Source organism: Stegostoma tigrinum, chromosome 21 (genome assembly GCF_030684315.1).
Source record: "Stegostoma tigrinum isolate sSteTig4 chromosome 21, sSteTig4.hap1, whole genome shotgun sequence".
Lineage (NCBI taxonomy): Eukaryota > Metazoa > Chordata > Chondrichthyes > Orectolobiformes > Stegostomatidae > Stegostoma > Stegostoma tigrinum.
In genome coordinates, this window is record NC_081374.1 from 16,850,352 (window position 1) to 16,873,007 (window position 22,656).

Consider the following 22,656-nt stretch of genomic DNA (forward strand, 5'->3'; position numbering starts at 1 on the left):
GCTGGCATGCAGGTTGAGGACAAGTGCTGGCAAATGGGACCAGATCACTTTCGGACATTTGGTCAGCATGGACAATTGAACAGTAGGGTCTATTTCCATGCAGTATAACTCTAAGACTCTATGATAGGTAAGGGTGATGTAATTTTATTTAAAAATAGCATTATCCTGCCTATTGTGTTGACAGAAAACAAACTCTTTAAAGCGTATTATCCAAAATTTGTAAATGAGTTTTATGTTAAGGCATACTTTCATTTCAGATATTGTGCTAGCATCCAACTTCATTTGACACCTGGACATTCTGTTTCTACCCTAAACTATGCCATAGAATCACAGAATCCTTACAGTGTGGAAACAGGCCACTGCACCTAGCAAGTCCACACTGACCCTCCAAAAATCATCCCACCCAGACCCATCTCCTTACCCTTTCTCAGCAACCCTACATCTCCCATGGCTAATCCATCTAACTTACACACCCCTGGACATATGGGCAACTTAGCATGGCCAATCCACCTAACCCAAACTTCTTTGGACTGTGGGAGGAAACCAGCGCACACCTGGCACGATCCCACACAGACACAGGGAGAACATGTAAACTCCACACAGACAGTCATCCAAAGCTGGAATCAAACCGGTACCTGGTGCTGTGAGGCAGCTAACCGTTGAGCCGAGGTTTGATTTTCTATAAAAGCCCACATTGATTCAACAATTGCATATTATCCTGCAATTGCATTCCATATCTGTGTTCTCCCCAGTGATCTTATAGTGACTGGGAATTTTAAATCGTCGTTAATTCTCTGGCTTCCATTTAAATAGTTTAACCTACCTTCTCCTGCACAGCAATTGTCAGAACTTTCCCAATACCCAACCATGAAACAGCATGATTGCCAGTTCAGCTATGCCCCTCCCCCTCATAAAGGGATCCTTGGAACCCAACCCATCCATTTCAAACTCACACACTCCCTTCCTCCAGGACTTCTTCACTCCGTCCCTCGACCCATTGCCTTCTATATGTTTACCCTTCCCTCTCTTTCCTGCCCCCTTACCTCATTTCATCTTGGTCCACTTATTCTCTTGCCCTCTTGGCTTCCACTGTGTTATTTCACCAAAAGCCAGTGGGCAAGTGGGAACAAAATCAAAAAGCCTAATGAAATGTCAATGTTTATATCACGGGTTTCAAATACAAGTGATACTCCCCTGATACAATCTCTCGGTCACATAGATGGTTGGAACACAATGTAACTTGACCAGAATCATACCAGAACATAACAGATTAGATTATAAAATCAGATAACAGAAACTTTTCTTGTGTTCCCTGGAGCCGAGACGGTTGGAGGATGGTGTAATTTCAAGCCTCAGTCTTGAAAATACCAAAGAATGCTCTCCTGAGACGAGGCACTTCTCCTCATCAAGGGATCAACATTCAAAACACTTGTCCTCATCCTGCATCCAAGAATAAACATTCATTTGAAAGTTGCCTGCAAGATCAGCTGCCCTGTCTTCTCCTACCCCAGGATGCTGTATTCCAGTAAAAAAAGGAAAAACAAAATTCCAAAAACTGTTGAAAATGTAATACATTTGCAAAATGTAAAATCCAATGTTCCATTGTTATAATCTTCTTGTTGAATTTATTGTATGTTAACATACAGGAAACTGTCGAAGAGTTCAAGAAGGAATCCAGTGAAAGTAACAAACCAAGATTGCTGCTTTCAGCGGCAGTGGCATCCGGCATAAGAAACATTCAAGCAGGCTATGAAATAGAAAAGATTTCAGAGTATGTACAAGCTACTTATGTGATGTACATTTTGTAACTGATGCAGTTTACATTTCACTGTACGCTAAATATAGTAACTATATTCCTGACAATAACAACGCAGACATTGAATAAGTGCAATATTTCTGCTGTACCAAATGTAATCTTTCAAAAGCCAGGTACATGACAAAGCTTCTGAACCAAAGAGCTAGATGTTGCAGATTAAATAACCTGGCAGCAGAATAAATCATTTGAAGGAACAACTGGATTCAGTTTTAACGAAACACAACATTGAAATAAATAACCAGAAAGCAGGAGAAAGATTTGATTTCGAACAAACAGTTAAACTTGATAAGTATACTGTAACATAAACATATGGTGGAATCCCACAGGAAGCTGACGCTGTGGGCTGTAGAAAGCCACGTGGCAGAATCAGGCAAGTGTGTCAAGGGACCATTTTCTAGTTTGGAGCAATGCACATCATCTTCCATGCTTTTCACAAGCAGTGTTGAGAGATCCTTGCCAGGCAGTGGCAATTTGCCAACAGACAGCTTGTTTAACACCTTGTTAACAGCCTAGCTTGCCTCATTAATATGCAACCTCCCATCTTATCAAACAAGCCTGACATTCGGAAAACTCAACAGGAAACCATAGTGAGTACCTGGCAGATTCTGTTCTCTGCTTGCTCCAAGGGACCTTCAAGTCGGACCTTGGGCACCAACATGTCAGGGGATGCACCAACGGCACTGGCCAAATTTACCCCATATCCACAGACATTAGCATCCAACATGTGCCAGGCTTGAGGCACCCTCTTGGCACGTCCATGATCCACTTACAAGACACTTCTACACTTCAAAGCTGCACTGGCAACTATGTGATGCTGCAGCAAGGATATTGTGCACTCAGGGACACACACCCAGCTCATGGATTGGATCAGATTGGATCTTTGGACCCTTTGCTTGCTCAAATGGGCTCACTTACTCTACCTCTACTGGATACTCACAGCCAGAGATACCAGGCTCATATTACTGTCACCTGTTTGGTGCAGGTACAAATCCAGTAAATTGGCCTTATTTTGTCAGCAGGCCTCATTCAGGCCAGAGGGGATAGCCCTCACTCAGCAAAGCCTGGCACTGTAAGTCAAGATCACCCTCTGATACCAGTTCAAGGCTTTCTTGACATTCAGAGTCAGTATCCTCTTCTTACAACAAATGAGGAGATGAATGTCAGGCAGCCCACCACCTTGTCTTCACTCTTTCTGTTCCGCTTTGGGTTGTATTCCTCCTGGCGAGAGAGAGAGAGAGAGAGAGAGAGGTATTACAGAATATGAAGGTGGGCAGCATTGGTGCAGGTGGGGAAGCATCCTAAGTGAGTGAGCAGGAAGTGTAGAGGATATGTAGGGTTTGTGGTTTTGGGGTTTGGGGGAGATGACAGTGGGTAAGAGAGGATGTTGCAGGCAATACTGAGCGTGATACAGCACGAGCCTTAGTGGAAGGTCAGTTCAATATCAGAGATGGAGTGAGTTTGAGGTATCTGTGAGAAAATGGTGGCACTTATCTCGGCCTATTGGAGAAGGATATTGACCTCCTCCCTACATTTCTGCGCATTTCTTCAAGCAGCTGATATTGCACTGACCCAGGTGCCGACCTAGGACTGTGCTGGCATGGTCTCTGTTGTGGCATCGACTGCTGATCTTGAGGGTGGAGAACAAGGAAGACCTGCATTGATACCACCCCAACCAATGGAACCTCCAAGACCCTACCTACAAAGCGGGTCATTGATTTCCCTGTCAGCCATGTCTGGGAAAGATATTAGGGGTTGTGCAAAGCAGCTCAGACTGAAAATGCTTGTCTATGTGCACCATGCGCCCAGGCCCAAGTTTCCTGATCTTTTGGTGGATTTTGGCTACGCAGCAAGTTCTTACAGCAATGCTGTGTAGAAAGGTGGGCAGATATCATTTGACAGAGACTCCATGGGGCATTCTGGGAAATTAATGACACATTGAAAAGACAAGGCAAGAAAACTCACTAAGCCTCATAGTGACAGGTCTTCCCAAAAACCCAATCTAACCCATACTTAAGTCAAAAAACAAACAGAAGATTCAGCCCATAGTGCTGTGGAAACTCAGAAGGTGTGCCAGCATCCATGGAGAGAAAAACAAAGTTAACACTGAGTCGAATTTGACTCTTCTTCAGAAATTGATGATGGGTTACTGGCCTTTCCCTCTTCCTTAAAATCCTCATTTAATACTATGTCAGCTGTGAAGGGTGATAAATAAATTACAAAGGTTGAGACAGCAGGAAGATAATCAATGCTATTCTTCACCAGTGGTTGAGTCAGTATATGTAGCACATGTGTCCTTGAGTACCAGCCCCAACATCTCATTTTTGTTTTATACAGACCCTTGGATTTTATCGGTGTGATGACTTATGAATTCCACGGACCATGGGATCTTAAAACTGGACCGAATAGCCCCCTGTACAGAAGTTCTACTGATTATAATGACAATAAATACTTTAACATTGTATGCATAAAAATTAAGAAAATCTTTTCTCCAATTTTGTTTTCATGCTGAATTATTAATATAAATTTAAGCAATTAGTTCAAATAATATTTCTTCCTTCTAGGAGTTCGTTACCAACTACTGGAAAGAGAATGGTGCCCCTGCAGAAAAACTGCTGGTTGGTTTTCCAACTTATGGCCGTACTTTTACGCTCTGCTCAGCTGATAGCAAACCTGGTGCTGCAGCATGTGGTCCTGCACCGCCTGGAAATTGTACTAAAGCAGCTGGCATTTGGGCATACTACGAGGTACAGTTTAACATTTGTACAAAACAAATTATGTCAACATCTTGCATTATGATAGTTACAAAAAGAAACTTTTGTGCCCATCAAATTCATCACAAAAATTAAAGTTACTGCAACTTTAATTACAAAGAAGTCCGCTTATACCAAACCATGTGTTACAGTGTCCTGACTTTGCAACAAACTTTGATTTAAAAAAAGTGGCCTCTTTGGTTTCCACAATCATGTCAACTTCTGCAGGGATAACCCAACCATGACCATCACTAATTATTAACATTAATGTAAAAAGAGACATGCTGTTGCTTTGTTTCATTTTGCACTAATCAGGACAGAATTGCAAGAATATCAAACTTCAAAGGGAACAACAATAAATACTAGAATTTAAAAACCGAAAGAACTGTGAATGCTGTAAACCAGGAAGAAAAACATAAGTTGCTGGAAAAGCTTAGCAGCTCTGGCAACATCTGTGAGGAAAACTCAGAGTTAACATTTCAGGTCCAGTGACCCTTCCTCAGAACAGTAGTAGTTCTGAGGGAGGGTGGCCACACTTGAAACGTTAATTCTGATTTCTCTTCACAGACGTGATGAGCTTTTCCAGCAACTCGTGTTTGTGTGCTGGAATTTTAAGCTTCAATTGAAAATCTCTTGCTAGCTCCATACCACAAAACAATTATTTAACTACCAAATAATGAAGCCTTAACAGAACTGTTATTAATTTATCATAATTGCATTCAATATTTTCTTCAATTAGAGTAAGAATATATCCTATATGACAGAAGAGGTACCTGGATTAAAATAGTTAAACAAACTGTAGACAAAATCATATTTCTACCTCATTTTCATATCAATCTATTCACCAGTCGCACAATGATTTTCATTCATATAAGCAAGTTGTTTGAATGAAATCCTTTGTGTACATAGCAAGGGATTTGCCCTTTCATCCTCTTTCTTTTTCCTTCTGTTTGCCCTTTGCATTCTTTGAATTTGCCCATGCCAGAGCAGGAGCACGCATCAGTTTAGCATGCTCTGTTTACTTTCAAATGGAAACAATGGAACATTACCAGAAAATAAGTCTAACGCAAAATCTGCAATAAATGGAAGCATCCTCATGAAACTGCTTCATTGCACTAAATTTGTAATCAGTTACTAAATTTGACTATTTGTATTTTAAATGATAGGATGTGTCTGGTGGTGTTGCACAAGGATCTGTTTTGGGATGTTAGTTATCCATTATATTTATTATTGATTTAGATAAGGGGTTAGAAACCTCTTTTTCAAATTTGCTAATGATGTGAAGAACATACCCAGCAGAGACTGAAGAAAACTTTGACACAGAAAGAAGCAGGACCATAGAAAATGGATTTTGCCATATGCAAACGTGAGCTATGAACCTCAAAATGATAGAAAAGGATGATCTTAAAAGGGTGAAAATTTAGAAACAGTGAAAGACAACGAGATAACAAGGTGTAGAGCTGGGTGAACATAGCAGGCCAAGCTGGAAGCTCAGAGGAGCAGGAAGGCTGACATTTCGGGCCTAGACCCTTCATCAGAAATGGGGGAGGGGTAGGGGGTTCTGAAATAAATAGGGAGAGAGGGGGATGTGGATAGAAGATGGATAGAGGAGAAGATAGGTGGAGAGGAGACAGACCGGTCAAGGAGGTAGGGATGGAGCTAGTAAAGGTGAGTGTAGGTGGGGAGGTAGGGAAGAGATAGGTCAGTCCAGGGAGGAAGGACAGGTCAACGTGGTGGGATGAGGTTTGTAGATAGGAGATGGGGGTGCTGCTTGAGGTGGGAAGAGGGGATAGGTGGTAAGAAGGACAGAGGACGCACAACATTGGCAGTTGTACAGGTGAACATCTGATTGATGTGGAAAGTCTTCTTGGGGCCTGGGATGGGGGTGAGGCGGGGGAAGTAGCACTTCCTGCAGTTGCAGGAAAAAGTGCTGGATGTGGTGGGGCTGGAGGGGAGTGTGGAGCGGACAAGGGAGTCACGGAGAAAGTGGTCCCTCGGAAGGCAGATAAGGGTAGGGTTGGAAAAATGTCTTTGGTGGTGGGGTCAGATTGCAGATAGTGCAAGTGTTGGAGGATGATTCATTGGATTTGGAGGTTGGTGGGGTGGTACGTGAGGACGAGGGGGATTCTGTTTTGGTTTTTATTGCAACGAAGGGGTATGAGGGATGAGTTGCGGGAAACGCGGGAGACACAGTCGAGGCCGTTCTCGACCACTGAGTGGGTGGACATTGTGGTCCTTGATAAATGAGGACATCTGAGATGTATAGGAGTGGAGTGCCTCATCCTAGGAACAGATGCAGCGGAGGTGAAGGATTTGGGAGTTGGGGTGGGAGGAGGTATATTCTAGGTAGCTGTGGGAGTTGGTGGGCTTGAAATGCATATCGGTTTCTACGTGGTTGCTGGAGACAGGACAGGGAGGTCCAGGAATGAGAGAGAGGTATCAGAGATGGTCCAGGTGAGCTTACGGTTGGGGTGGAAGGTGTTGGTGAAGGGGATGAACTGTTCGAGCACCTCGTGGGACAACAAGGCAACTCCGATACAGCCATCAATGTAACGGAGGAAGAGATGGGGTTTAGGGCCAGTGTATGTGCGGAAGAGGGATTATTCCACGTAACCTACAAAGAGACAGGCATAGCTTGGGCCCATGCGGGTACCCATGGCCATCCCCTTTGTCTGTAGGAAGTGGTAGGTATTGAAAGAGAAGTTGTTGACGGTGAGGACAAGTTTGGCTAAGGGGATGAGGGTGTCAGTGAAGGGATATTGGACTGGCCTGCAGGACAAGAAGAATCGGAAGGCCTTTCTGCCATCTGTATGGGGAATGCAGGTATATAGGGACTGGATGTCCATGGTAAAGATGAGGTGTTGGGAACCGGGGAGTGGGAAGTTCTGGAGGAGGTGGAGGGCATGGGTGGTGTCACTGAGTTCCTCGACCAAGGGGGAGAAAATGGAGTCCAGATAGCCAGAGATAAGTTCAGTGGGGAAGGAGCAGGCAGAGACAATGGGTCAATCAAGGCAGTCAGATTTTGGGAAGGAGATAGAAGCAGGCGGTGCAGGGTTGGGGAAGACAAAGAGACTTGGGGATTCAAATCCAGAGATTATCTACTTCAACAAATCTTTGTAATATTTTGAACACTTTGACTAGATCAACTGTCAATTTTCCATTTTCAACAGAATACATGCAATCTGTGTTTTGCAACTTCAGGATAGCACACAAGAGCATTAGCCCCATAAAGTACTTGTGCCTCATTAGTAAACTGTACACATTTTTGTTAACAGATATGTGACTTTTTGAAAGGCGCTAATAAGGAGTGGATGGAGGAGCAGGAGGTTCCATATGCATACAAAGATGATGAGTGGGTTACTTATGATAACTTGAAGAGTTATGAGAAAAAGGTATGCATTTTGTAGTCATTTTCTGCTACATTTATTTGACCAGCTGTACATAAGAAATCCATCAGTGTTCAGTGCACAGTCAGTTTTACTATTTGGTTAGGCAATGTTAGCATCTTTAAAAGTAGACAAATCCAGAGGCTCAGTATCCCTGCCTGTTGAGGGAGTCACCCTGGCCACAGGTGAGGTTTCAGAGAACTGGAGGACTATGAAGATTGTCAATTTGTTTCAGGAAAGGAAAGAATAGATCAGGAAATTACAAGCCAGTGGGCCCAGCCTTGGTAGTGGGAATTTAACAGAATAAATTCTGACATACAGAATATATTTACACTTGGACAGACACGGATTAATCAGGGATAGTCAGCATGGATTGAAGGGACTACGATGTTGATAAAACTTGGAGAAAAACAGGAGTATTGAAGAGGACAATGCATTTTCTGTGATCTACATCGACTTTTGCAAAACTTTTGGTACAGTCCCTCAGGGCAGATTGATGAAGAAAGCAAAACCTCACAAGATCCAAGGCAAAATGGCAAGTTGGATTCAAAATTTGCTGAGAAGCAGGAAGCAGAGAGTAATAACAGAGAGCTGCTTCTGTGACTGCAGATTTGTTTCCAGTGTGGGGGGGGGTGGGTCCACAGGACTCTCCATGCTGGGACCCTTGCTGATTGCAGTGTACATTAATGATTTTGATTTAATCACATGGAGTCTGATCAAGGAATTTGTGAAATACACACAAAAAAAATCAACCAGAGCAATGATAAGTGGAATTCAACCTTGAAAAGTGAGAGGTTAAGCACTTGGGGAGGACTAACAAGGCAAGGAATTACACTATGAATGGTAGAATCCCAGAAAGTACTGAAATTCAGGTGGACTTTTATGTGCACGTCCACAGATCATTGAAGGTAGCAGGACAGGTAATTAAGAAGGAATATGAGACACTCGCCTTTATTAGCCAAAGCAGATAACAGAAGAGTTAGAAGGATATGCTGGGACTGTATAAATGTTGGTTAGGCCATAGCTAGAGTGCTTTGAGCAGTTTAGCGCACATTATTGGGAGGACTAAACAAGGTACAGAGGAGATTTACCACGAGGTGCCTGAGCTATATGGAAAGATTAGAAAGCCTGGGATGGTTTTCCTTGGAACAATGATGATTAAGAAGTGTAGACGATTGTGAACGGCTTAGATCAGATAGGTTGGAAAGCACATTTTTATTGGTAGAGGCATCAGTGACTAGGGGCCATAGATTTAAGGTAAGAGGTAGAAGGCTAATCGGAGAGTTGGCAATTTTTTTACACTTAGAGAATGGTGGAAATCTTGAACTCTCTACCTGAAAGTGTGCTTGAGTCAAAAAGAACTTTGGTAATATTGAAGCAGTTATTAGATGTTCATTTGTGTTGCCATAATCTCCAAGACTATGGACCAAAAGTTGGAAAATGGATTAATATAGTCAGATTTTTGTTGACTGATGTGTGCATGATGGGTTGACTGGCCTCCACTGTGCTGTAAACATCTATGTATCAACAAATCTATAACTCTAACTTCATACTATATTGATTCCAAAGGTATTGATCACTAGATTTCCTTTTTTAATTGTGTTTAATAACTTGCATTTTCTATAATTTTGTTCTGAATGCTTAGTAATATTAGCTAGTAATATAGATATTAGGTAGTATTATGGATAATAAAGATAACAAACAATTTGCTGTTCGTTAGGAAGAACCCAATCCTTCAGCTTAGCATCATTTCCTAAAGGCTTGTTCATAGCATTCAACATTTGAGCAAGTGGTATTTCAGCATGAGTGAGCCTAGACAGCAAGTAATGGCAGGACATTCAATTGTGATAACATCACAACAGAGACTGATATATTTTTATGACAGAATCATGGCATGTAGATAGAGTTAAGATTTAGAACAACCACGATCTAACAATGGCAGAACAGACTGGGATGATTTAATGGCGGACTCCTTTCTTATGCTTCAAACATCCACATACATGTTGATCCTTTCCGCAAAGGAGCTCAGTGGTTAGTACTGCAGCCTCACAGCACCAGGGACCCGGGTTTGATTCCAGCCTTGAGCGACTGTCTGTGCGGAGTTTGCACATTCTCCCCATGTCTGCATGGGTTTGCTCCGGTTTCCTCCCACAGTCCAAAGACGTGCAGGCTAGGTGGATCAGCCATGCTAAATTGCCCATGGTGTTCAGGGGTGTGTGGGTTATAGGGCGGGTAGGCCTGGGTGGGATACTGCAAGGGGTGGTGTGGACTTGTTGGGCCGAAGGGCCTGTTTCCACACTGTAGGGAACCTAATCTAATAAAAAAAACAATAAAAAATTATTTTCCCATTTGCTTGTTTAGTGTTCTCCACTGTGCATAACCTAACCGTTATGTGGTTGAATGCTGGAACCATTCTGGCCAACGAGATCCACAAGAGGTAGTGCACTTAATTGCCGTGATATCATGAAAACATCTAATTTTGACCCCATTGCAGGTGAAATGAAGACTAGCCCTTTAACTGTATACAATGATATCACACAGTAACAGTGGTCCACAAGAAAAGAGTCCATTCTGATTAAATAGAATGCTCTAAATTCTTTTTGTTTAGGTGGAATGGTTAAAAAATAATAGCTTTGGTGGTGCAATGGTTTGGACAATTGACATGGATGATTCCAAAGGTACTTTCTGTAAGCAAGGAAAATCACCCCTCATTAGTAAACTGAAGATTCTGCTTTCTTCAAATTCTAAACCTAAAGAAGATTTGTCAGGTAATTTATTAGTTAATGCTGCTTTTCAGATCCAGATAATATTTATGTTGGAATGCAACTCATTTGAGCCACTTGTTTGTTATTCTATAGTACATTACCATGTTTATTTCCATGATCTCAACTACAGGGACAGACAGAGGCATATTTCTGAAATGCTGCTCGTTCAATAAAATTAAATATTTTCATGGACTAAAATCATGTCATTTAAAATATGGCAAAATAAACCTTAAGTTTCCACATCATGAGAGCTATCATCACTATTATACATTATTAACTGCCTTGTGGAAATCCAAGCACAACCCATCTTCCTCATTTATCCACAATGACACACTACTTACTTAAAAATTTCCGAGGAATTGGTTAAGCATGATTTTCCTTTCACAATGATGACTCTGTTGATTGCCTTAATCTTTTCTAAGTGCCCCACCACATTATCTTTATAACAGCTTCAATGATGTTTCCCATGGCAGATGTTAAGCTAACTGGCCTTTAACTTGAGATAGTAGGATTTAGATAGTAGGATATCATTTTCTGAAGTATCAGCTTTCCTGCTCCTCTGATGCTGCTTGGCCTGCTGTGTTCATCCAGCTCCACACCTTGACCTTTATCTTCCCATTTTGTCTCCCTACCTTTTTGAATAAACATGTTACATTTGCTATTTTCCAATCCAATGGAATGTTCCACAAATCCAGGAAACTTGGAAACATTAAAATTAACACATCAACTCTTTTGCTACCAACTGATTTTCAGACCCTAGGATGAGAGTCATCAGGACTCGCATGTCAGTGCACAGTTCCAACAATCTGTGCAGTACCACTTCTTTCATGATTGTATTTTACTTGAACTCATTCTCCTTGGCTTTCATTTTATATAATAAAGACTGATGCAAACAATCTCTCCAATTCAGTTGCCCTCTCTTTATTTCCATAATTAATTCCCCAGATTTATTTTTTATAGGACCAACACTCACTTTAACTTTGCTTTAATAAAATAGAAACTTCATTATTTTCACACTTCTAGCTAGTTGGGTGACTTCTAGCCTGGGTGAGTGCTGTTCCAGCAACACTTAAGCAGTGTAAAACCACTCAGGACAAAGTAGTCCATCAATGACAACACTCCCATTCACCACCTTAAGCAATAGCTTCCACCAACGATGCAGGGGCAGCAATACGCACCATAAACAAGTTGCAATGCAGCATCTCACCAAGCATCTTCCACAACTTCCAAACACATGACTACACCACAATAAGGATTAGGACAGCAGGCACGAGGGAACGGCCCCCTGCACAAATTCTCTTCTGATATACATCAGATATCAGCAAGAAAATAGAAATCTCAATGGCACCGATACTGACCAAGTGAAAATCTGTCCTGCATGTTCCTTTCAAAGCTCCTGAATTATATAATCATGAGGAACTCTTATCCAGGTTCTAATGTGGGCTCGCAACACAAAATTGCCTTAAATTTGGTGACTCTAGTTACAGGCCATGCTACGAAAATATATAAACGTCACAAAAATGTACTAAAAATGCTCTTCTGGAAGGTTGTGCTGAGACACGCTAGCTTAAGCAAGTGCATGAAAACGTAAGAAAACATAAAATAATTTTGCCACTTCACTACCTTCATTCAGTCATTCTATAAAAGTTAACCCTTTGACCAAGCTTTTAATTGTCAGTCTAATATGTCTTAATATGGCTCAGTACCCCCTGCTCTTGGAATGTATTAAGAAAGCATTATTTATATATTTACCTCCATGTCAACTTCAATATATTGGCTTTCTTTGTTTCAGCCACAACTGCATTACCAACCTCTGCATCAGAAAATTCATCAAATTCTCTACCTTCTACGGTGTGCCCCGATCTGGAATTCTGCAGTGATAAAAATAATGGTAGCTATCCAATTCCATGTGCTTTGGACAGCTTTTATCGATGCACCAACAAAAACACCGACATTGAAAACTGTCCCAGGGGTACTTCCTATAACACGATTAAAGACAAATGTGTTTGGCCAGATAGATTATTTCCAGCAATCAATTTAGCAGCCCACAACTTTTGCAAAGGCAAGCATGATGGTAACTATGCAATTCCAACTACCAAATATTATAAATGCTCTGCTGATGAAACACGAATAAAACAATGTCCCTCTGATCTACTCTATAATGCAATTAGCAGAAACTGTGAAAATATAAATACACTTGCTGACTTTGATGTGACTTTTTGCAGTAACAACCTTGATGGTACCTATCCAATTCCAGGCAGGCCAAACAAATTCTATCACTGTTCCAATAAGGAGACTAACATTGGAAATTGCCCCAAGGGAAGTGTTTATAATAATTTATGTAAATGCTAGACACAGCTATGTGTATAATAAGACCACACTGAATGACAATAAAACTTGTTTAAAGAATTACAATGTTAAACTGATCATACTGAGGGCTTAGTACAAAAATGATTAACTACTTTGTTATTTTGAAATGAATGTTGCCAACAAGATTGCCATCTGTGCATGTAGAGTAGAAGGTGCTGATGTCTCACCTCTGCCAAGTTTCTGCCCGCTTGCCATCCTCTTCAGAAGAATGCATTCTGGATGTGACCCTCTCATCTGTTATAACCCTCCCACATACGCCCACCCCACCACCCACTCCTGGTGGCTGCATCATTCCTCCTCAGCACATGACTTCCCATCTTTCTCAGGGTATGAGGCAACAAATAAGTCAATAGATGACGCATGGAGGGCTGAGTACACCTCTGGGTCAATGGTCAAAGAGTAGTCGGCATCACAGTGTGGTAAGTTTAATAAAGCCACAAGGTGAAAATTCAGTTCTGTCATACTGTAACATCTGTTGCATTCACTGAGCTAGCCCCAGAGGTTTGATCAGAGTAGTTCTTTTTCATGTGTGTGACTGCAATTGGCAATAGACAATAGACACTACCTTTTTATTTGTGCTCCAGAATCATATGGTTTAAGAATTTAGAATGTCAGATGTCACCCGTTTCCATTTTAACCTGCAATATGGCTCATTATGATGCCCCTGGTGACCACAATTGGTCCCAACTAAATTTAACAATCCCATATCTTAAACAACTCATTCACATTTTCTCTCCATCCTCACTATGGTCTGCTTGAGTTAAAACATAGAACAGTACAGCACAGAACAGGCCCTTCAGCCCACGATGTTGTGCCGACCATTGATCCTCATGTATGCACCCTCAAATTTCTGTGACCAGATGCATGTCCAGCAGTCTCTTAAATGTCCCCAGTGACCTTGCTTCCACAACTGCTGCTGGCAACGCATTCCATGCTCTCACAACTCTCTGTGTAAAGGACCCGCCTCTGACATCCCCTCTATACTTTCCTCCAACCAGCTTAAAACTATGACCCCTCGTGTTAGCCATTTCTGCCCTGGGAAATAGTCTCTGGCTATCAACTCTATCTATGCCTCTCATTATCTTGTATACCTCAATTAGGTCCCCTCTCCTCCTCCTTTTCTCCAATGAAAAAAGTCAGAGCTCAGTCAACCTCTCTTCATAAGATAAGCCCTCCAGTCCAGGCAGCATCCTGGTAAACCTCCCCTGAACCCTCTCCAAAGCATCCACATCTTTCCTATAATAGGGCAACCAGAAGTGGACACAGTATTCCAAGTGCGGTCTAACCAAAGTTTTATAGAGCTGCAACAAGATCTCACGACTCTTAAACTCAATCCCCCTGTTAATGAAAGCCAAAACACCATCTGCTTTCTTAACAACCCTGTCCACTTGGGTGGCCATTTTAAGGGATCTATGTATCTGCACACCAAGATCCCTCTGTTCCTCCACACTGCCAAGAATCCTATCATTAATGATGCTCTACTCAGCTTTCAAATTCGACCTTCCAGAATGCATCACCTCGCATTTATCCAGGTTGAACTCCACCTGCCACCTCTCAGCCCATCTCTGCATCCTGTCAATGTCCCGCTGCAGCCTACAACAGCCCTCTATACTGTCAACGACACCTCCAACCTTCGTGTTGTCTGCAAACTTGCTGACCCATCCTTCAATCCCCTCATCCAAGTCATTAATAAAAATTACAAACAGTAGAGGCCCAAGGACAGAGCCCTGTGGAACACCACTCACCACTGACTTCCAGGCAGAATATTTTCCTTCTACTACCACTCGTTGTCTTCTGTTGGCCAGCCAATTCTGTATCCAGACAGCTAAGTCCCCTGTATCCCATTCCTCCTGACCTTCTGAATGAGCCTACCATGGGGAACCTTATCGAATGCCTTGCTGAAGTCCATATACACCACATCCACAGCTCGACCCTCATCAACTTTTCTAGTCACATCCTCAAAGAACTCGATAAGGTTTGTGAGGCATGACCTGCCCCTCACAAAGCCGTGTTGACTGCATTTAATCAAGCCATGCTCTTCCAGATGGTCATAAATCCTATCCCTCAGAATGCTTTCTAACACCTTGCAGACGACAGACGTGAGACTTACTGGTCTGTAATTGCCGGGGATTTCCCTATTTCCTTTCTTGAAGAGAGGCATTACATTTGCCTCTCTCCAGTCCTCAGGTACGACTCCAGTGGAGAGCGAGGATGCAAAGATCTTCGCAAGTGGCGAAGCAATTGCATTTCTCGTTTCCCAAAGCAGCCGGGGACAAATCTGGTCTGGGCCTGGCGACTTGTCAATCTTAATGTTTGACAACATTTTCAGAACATCAGCTTCCTCTATCTCTATCCATTCCAGCATGCACACCTGCTTTTCAAAGGTTTCATTCACTACAAAGTTTGTTTCTTTCATAAAAACAGAAGCAAAAAACTCATTTAGGGCTTCCCCTACCTCCTCAGACTCCACACACAAGTTCCTTATGCTATCCCTGATCGGCCCTACTCTTTCTTTGACCATTCTCTTATTCCGCACTTAAGTGTAAAATGCCTTTGTTCTCCCTAATCCGTTCTGCCAAGCCTTTCTCGTGCCCCCTCCTGGCTCTCCTCAGACCATTTTTGAGCTCCTTCCTCGCCTGCCTGTAATTCTCTAGAGCTGAGCTTGACGCTAGCTTCCTCCACCTTATGTAAGCTACCTTCTTCCTTTTGATGAGAAGCTCCACCGCTCTCGTCATCCAAGGTTCCTTTATCTTACCCCTTCTTGCCTGTCTCAGAGGGACATATTTATTCATCACTCGCAACAACTGTTCCTTAAACAGTCTCCACATGTCTATAGTGCCTTTGCCATGGAACAATTGCTCCCAGTCCATGCTTCCTAACTCATGTCTAATCGCTTCATAGTTTCCTCTTCCCCAATTAAATATCCTCCCATTTTGCCTAATCCTCTCCTTCTCCATAGCTATGTAGAATGTGAGGCAGTTATGGTCACTATCACCAAAATGCTCTCCCACCACAAGATCTGATACCTCCCTCGTTTCCGAGCACCATGTCTAGAATGGCCTCTCCCCTCGTCGGCCTGTCAATGTACTGAGTTAGGAAACCCTCCTGAACACACCTTACAAAAACAGCTCCATTCAAATCTTCTGCTCGAAGGAGGTTCCAATCAATATTGGGAAAGTTAAAGTCACCCATTACAACAACCCTACTACGTCCACACTTTTCCAAAATCTGCCGACCTATGCTTTCTTCAATCTCCCTGCTGCTATTGGGGGGCCTGTAGTAAATGCCTAACGAGGTGACTACTCCCTTGCTGTTCCTAATTTCCACCCATACTGACTCGGTAGGCAGATCTTCCTCGACAATGGAAGCTTCTGTAGCTGTGATACACTCTCTGATTAGTAGTGCTACACACCCTCCTCTTTTTCCCCCCTCCCTATTCTTTTTAAATGCTCTAAACCCTGGAACATCCAGCAACCATTCCTGCCCCTGAGAAACCCATGTCTCTGTTATGGCCACAACATCATAGCACCAGGTACTGATCCATGCTCTAAGTTCATCACTTTTATTCCTGATACTCCTTGCATTAAAGCAAACACACTTTAACCGATCCCTTGGTTCCTTCCCAGGAAAATCCTTCCTAGTAGCTGGTCTACCTCTTGCTACTGCCTCACCTGCATCAACTCTCACCTCCAGTATACAGCTCAGGTTCCCACCCCCCTGCCATACTAGTTTAAACCCTCTCGAACTACTCGAGCAAACCTTCCACCCAGGACATTGGTCCCCTTCCAGTTCAGATGCAACCCGTCCTTCTTGTACAGGTCCCACCTTCCCCAGAAGGCATCCCAATTATCTACAAATCTGAAGCCCTCCCTCCTACACCAGCTGCGCAGCCACGTGTTAAGCTGCGCCCGCTCCCTGTTCCTCACGTCGCTATCTCGTGGCACCGGTAGTAAACTAGAGAACACTGCTCTGTTCGTCCTGCTTTGCAGCTTCCATCCTAACTCCCTTAAATCACTTTTTATATCCTCAATCCTTTTTCTGGCTATATCATTAGTGCCAATATGTAACACGATTTCTGGCTGTTCGCCTTCCCCTTTTAGAACCTTATACACCCGATCGGAGACGTCCAAGACCCTGGCACCTGGGAGGCAACATACCTTCCGGGAATCCCGATGCTGGCCACAAAATCTCCTGTCGATTCCCCTAACTATCGAGTCCCCTACCATGAGTACTTTTCTATTCTGCTCCCTCCCCTTCTTTGCCACAGTGTCAGGCTCAGTGCCAGAGAACTGACTACTGTGGCTTTCCTCTGGTAGGTCATCCCCCCCAGCAGTATCCAAAATGGTATACTTATTGCTGAGGGGAATGCCCACAGGGGATCTCTGCACTGTCTGTCCGTCCCCCTTCCTCCCAATAACTGTAACCCATCTATCCTTGTCCTGAGCCTTAGGAGTGACCAACTCCCGGTAACTCCTCTCAATTACCCCCTCTGCCTCCCGAATGATCCGTAGTTCATCCAGCTCCAGCTCCATTTCCCTAACACGGTTCTGCCAGGATCACTTGGTTCCTGACCTCTGACAGGTTTACTTCAAAATGGATCAGAGCTGAACATGGCCGTTGCTATCAAGACAACATCCGATGACTTTGGCTTTAAAAGAGTCCTGACAAAATTGGAGCAGTTGAGAATCAGATGGCAAAACTCCTCCTACCAAGCACAAAAAGGAAGAATGATTGTGGTTGTTTACAGCCAATCATCTCAGCCATAGAGCAGCATGGCAGGAATCTTCAGGATCATAAAACCATCTTCGCTGATTTGTCATTTATCTTCCATCCATCATAAGCTCAGAGTGTGGATGTTCACTGATGATTGTGAAAAGTTCAGCACCATTTATGACACCACAAATACTGAAGCAGTCCATATCACGTGTGTATTAATTATAAGTCAAGCAAACTATTCTGTTTTCCAAAACTGTTCCACTGTTTAATAAGATCATGGTCAAATCGGACTACTCCACGTTGCCGACTATTGGGGATAACTTTTCATCCTCTTACTTATTGAGAATCTATTATTGATTTCGTTGCATCATTAGCAAAAAGACCTACACAACATTCAGGCTTGGGCTGATAAATGGTAAATAGCATTCAAACCAGGCAAGTGCGGTCTAATAAAAATCCCTAACAATAGAAAATGTAAGGATCTCCCCCTTGATATTCAGTGCCATTACCATCACATTATCACGCACCATCAACAATTTAGAGATTGCTGTGAACCCATAAAATTAACTATGTTAGCTATATAAATGTTATGGTTACAGGAGTAGATCAGAAACTGAGAATTTGGGTGTGACACACGACTTGACTGCCAAAGGCTGGCATCAATTACAAGACATTACATTCAGGCATGCAATGGAATGGTCTTCACCATAAGATTATAAGCTATAGGAGCATAATTATACCATTCTGCCTAACTGCTCCGCCATTTGATTGTGGCTGCTATGTTCTCAACCCCATTTTCTGCTTACTCCCTCTCACGCTTCATTGCCTTGCTAATCAAGAACCTATCTGTCCTTGTCTTAATGACTTGGCCTCCACAACCCTCTGCAGCAATTCACCATCCTCTGGCTGAAGTAACTCCTCCTCAGTTCAGTTCTAAACAGAAGTCCCTTCACTCTGAGGCTGTGCCCTCAGTTCCCAGTCTCTCCTATCAACAGCAACATTTTCCTGACTTCCACTCTATCCAAGCTTCTCAGTTATCTATAACTTTCAATGAGATTCCCCCCTCATCCTTCTAAACTCCATCAAGCACAGACCAAGAATGATCAACCGTTCTTCTTATGATAAACTCTTCATCCCTGAGATTATTTTTGTGAACCTCCTCTGAAACCCCTTCAATGTCAACACATCTGTCCTGACTTACAGGGTCCAGAACCGCTCATAATTTTCCAAAAACAGTCTAATCAGAGCCGAATACAGCCTCATTGATGCATCTCTGCTCTTGTATTTAAGCCTTCTTGAAATGAATGCTAAGATTGCATTTGCCTTCCTAACAGTCAAATGAACCTGCATGTTAATCTTAACAAAATCATGAACTAGGACTCCTAAGTCCTTTGGTTCATCAGATTCCCAAAGCCTTCTCCATTTAGAAAATATACCTCTATTCTTCTTACCAAAGTGCCTCTCACTTTCCCATATCGCATTCCATCTGCCACTGATTTGTCCACTCTCCTAGCCAGCTCAAGTCCTTCTGCAGCTTCCCCACTTCCTTAACACTACCTGTCCTTCCACCTTTGTGCCATCTGCAAACTTAGCAACATTGTCCTCACTTCTTTTGTTCAAATCATTAACGTAAAAGATGAATAGTTGTGGTCCCAGCACAGACCTCTGCAGAACTCCACAAGTCACAACTGCCATCTGGAAAGACCCTTATATCCATTCTCTCTACAGTCTGCCCATCAGCAAATCCTCTATCCATGCCAGCACCTTGACCCGCTTTATCTGATTTAGCAGTCTCCTGTGACATCTTGTCAAAGTCTTTTTGAAAATCCAAATAGCTCATGCCCACTGCCTCTCATTTGTCTAACTTGCTCGTTAGCTCCGCAAAGAAACAGGGCCCTTCAGCCCAACTCGTTCGCACCGACATTCAGAGCATCCCACCAGACCCATCACCCTAATCTACACATCCCTAAATACTACGGGCAATTTAGCATGGCCAATCCACCTAGCCTGCACATCTTTAGACTGTCGGAGAAAATCCACACAGGCACGGGAGAACATGCAAACTGCACACGGACAGTTGCACGAGGGTCGAATCAGACCCGGGTCCCTGGCACTGTGAGTCTACAGTGGTAATCACGGAGCCACTGTGCCGCCCAAAATCCTAACAGATTTGTCAACCATGGCCTCCCCTTGATAAAACCATTCTCAGTGCTTTTTTATGCTTTTCCAAGCATTCTGCAATCTAATCCTTAACAACAAATTCTAAAATCTTATCAATGACCAACATCAGGCTAACCGTCTACGGTTTCCAATCTTTTGTTTCCTCCCTTCTTAAACAAGGGTGTTACATTAGCCATTTTCCAGACCTCTGGGACCCTTCCTGACTCCAGTGATTCCTCTACAATCACTTCAGCTTTCTCCTTCAGAAGTCTAGCATGAAGTTTATCTCATTCAGGTGATTTATCCAACTTCAGACATCACAACTGCCCCAGCACCTTCTCCTGAGTGATTGCTACTATACTCATCTCTGTCTCCTGACTATCTTGAAGTTCTGGTAAGCTGCTGCAGGTATCTTCAACTGAAGACTGGTGCAATGTACCTATTCAATTCCTCCATCATTTCTTTTTACCCTGTTGCTAATTCTCTAGCCCCATTTTCCAGTGGCCCAAAGTCCACTTTTGCCTCTTTCTGTTTAGATATTTAAAAAACTTTCGCCATCTTTTATATTATCACATTTCATCTTCTCTCTGCTATTAATTTTTTTTTAAAGTTATCCTCTGCTGGTTTTTACCACATAGTATAAAAGCAAAAGAAAATCATAAGAGGATCTCCCTGGTCCTCACATACCACCCCACCAACCTCTGGATACAACACATCATCCTCCAACACTTCTGCCATCTACAATCCGACCCCACCACTAAAGACATTTTTCCAAGCCCACCCTTGTCTGCCTTCCAGAGAGGCCACTCTCTCCGCGACTCCTTTGGCGCTCCACACTCCCCTCCAACCCCACAACATCCGGCACTTTCCCCTGCAACCGCAGGAAGTGCTACACTTGCCCCCACACCTCCTCCCTCACCTCCATACCAGGCCCCAGATGACCTTCCACATCAAGCAAATGTTCACCTGCACATCCGCCAATGTGGTATACTGCATCCGCTGAAACCAGTGAGGCTTCCTCTACATTTGGGAAACTAAGCGGAGATTTGGGGACCGCTTTGCAGAACTCCTACGCTCGGTTCGCAATAAATAACTCCCCCTCCCATTCCTTAGACAACATGTCCATCCTGGGCCTCCTGCAGTGCCATAATGATGCCACCTGTAGGTTGCAGGAACAGCAACTCATATTCCGCTTGGGAACCCTGCAGCCAAATGGTATCAATGTGGATTTCACCAGCTTCAAAATCTCCCTCTCCCCGCACCCGCCCCCCCCCACTGCATCCCAAAATCAGCCTAGCTTGTCCCTGCCTGCCTAACCTGTTCTTCCTCTCACCTATCCCCTCCTCCATTTTCTACCTACTAACCTCATCCCACCCCCTTGACCTGTCTGTCCTCCCCAGGCTGAACTATCCCCTCCCTACCTCCCAACCCATACTCTCCTCTCCACCTATCTTCTCCTCTATCCATCTTCAGTCCGCCTCCCACTCTCTCCCTATTTATTTCAGAATCATCTCCCCATCCCCCTTTTCTGATGAAGGGTCTAGGCTCAAAACGCCACCTTTTATGGTCCTAAGATGCTGCTTGGCCTGCTGTGTTCATCCAGCCCCACACTTTGTTATCCAGAAAATCATACAATTTCTGGTTTCCTTTGTCAGCTATTGTTGCCTCGTCTTCACCCCAGTTCTTCCTTCTTGGGATGAATCGCTGCTGTTCCTCCCAAATTACTCCCAGAAGCTCCTGCCAGTGTTGCTCCAGTGTTCCTTGCTTAGCTCCCCTTTCAAATCAACCTTGGTCAGCTCCTCTCTCCAGTCTTTATAGTTACTCTTAATCAATTATAATACTATTACATCTGATTCCAGCTTCTCCCTCGCAAATAACAATGGGTACCACCAGCTTCCATATCATGCAGTTACATCACCTGGCTCAATATTTCTATTTCAATTACTTAGTACTTAATTTGGTTTTTAATAATTCCACACTTGTCTTTTAGTTTGTAACCTGTAAATATTTCCCCTATTAATCTTCAATCTTAAAGTAACCTATAGCAGTAAAATAGTCCAAAAATGTGCAGGTTATGTGGATTGGCTACGCTAAATTGCCCAGAGTCCAGGGATAGACAGACTGGTTGGAATAGCCATGATAAATGCAGGGATTACAGAGATTGGATGAATCTTGGTGGGATGCTCTTCGGAGGGCTATGCAGACTTGATGGGCCGCATGGCCTTTTTCTGCACTGAAGGGATTCTATGAAATTAGTAGATATTGCCAACCGATGAATTTACAGTTTTCCTGTGACATGACTTTTTTCCTGGGCCCCCAATTTATCCCAGGCTGTGTCTCACTTTGGATGTGATCTCTACTTCCTGACAATACAAAGATTATCAAATGTACGCTTTCAACAGACCTTCTCTATTGTCTGGATGACCTTCATCTTCTCTCTGCTTATTGATTTTGCTTTAGTTATCATCTGCTGGTTTTTAAACACTTTTGACCCCATTGCTGAAATCCAGCAGCTTGCTTCTCAACAACACAGCTTGCGTTCCAGACCTTGTCTACAACAGTTCAAAAAAGCGGCTCACCATCAGGACATACAAATAAGCAATAAATAGTTGCCTTGCCAACAACACCATATCGCAGTGAAAAGTACCACCTCCGGAACTCTGTAAAATAATTCCACTCTCAAATGCTTTCTC

The 22,656-nt window shown here is 43.2% G+C and overlaps 1 protein-coding gene across 2 annotated transcripts in view; it reads left to right on the top strand.

Moving 5' to 3' along the window:
- Positions 1 to 22,656, top strand: part of LOC125462718 (acidic mammalian chitinase-like) — a 42,436-nt gene that overhangs the window by 9,910 nt on the left and 9,870 nt on the right. Inside the window, exons 6-11 of one of the 2 annotated variants that reach the window (XM_048552988.1) lie at positions 1,647 to 1,771; positions 4,151 to 4,274; positions 4,378 to 4,560; positions 7,842 to 7,958; positions 10,561 to 10,720; positions 12,510 to 12,608. In XM_048552988.1, coding sequence (XP_048408945.1) covers positions 1,647 to 1,771; positions 4,151 to 4,274; positions 4,378 to 4,560; positions 7,842 to 7,958; positions 10,561 to 10,720; positions 12,510 to 12,608 — 808 coding nt within the window. The remainder of the gene's footprint in view (positions 1 to 1,646; positions 1,772 to 4,150; positions 4,275 to 4,377; positions 4,561 to 7,841; positions 7,959 to 10,560; positions 10,721 to 12,509; positions 12,609 to 22,656) is intronic. The other variant, XM_048552989.1, reaches the window with a different exon arrangement.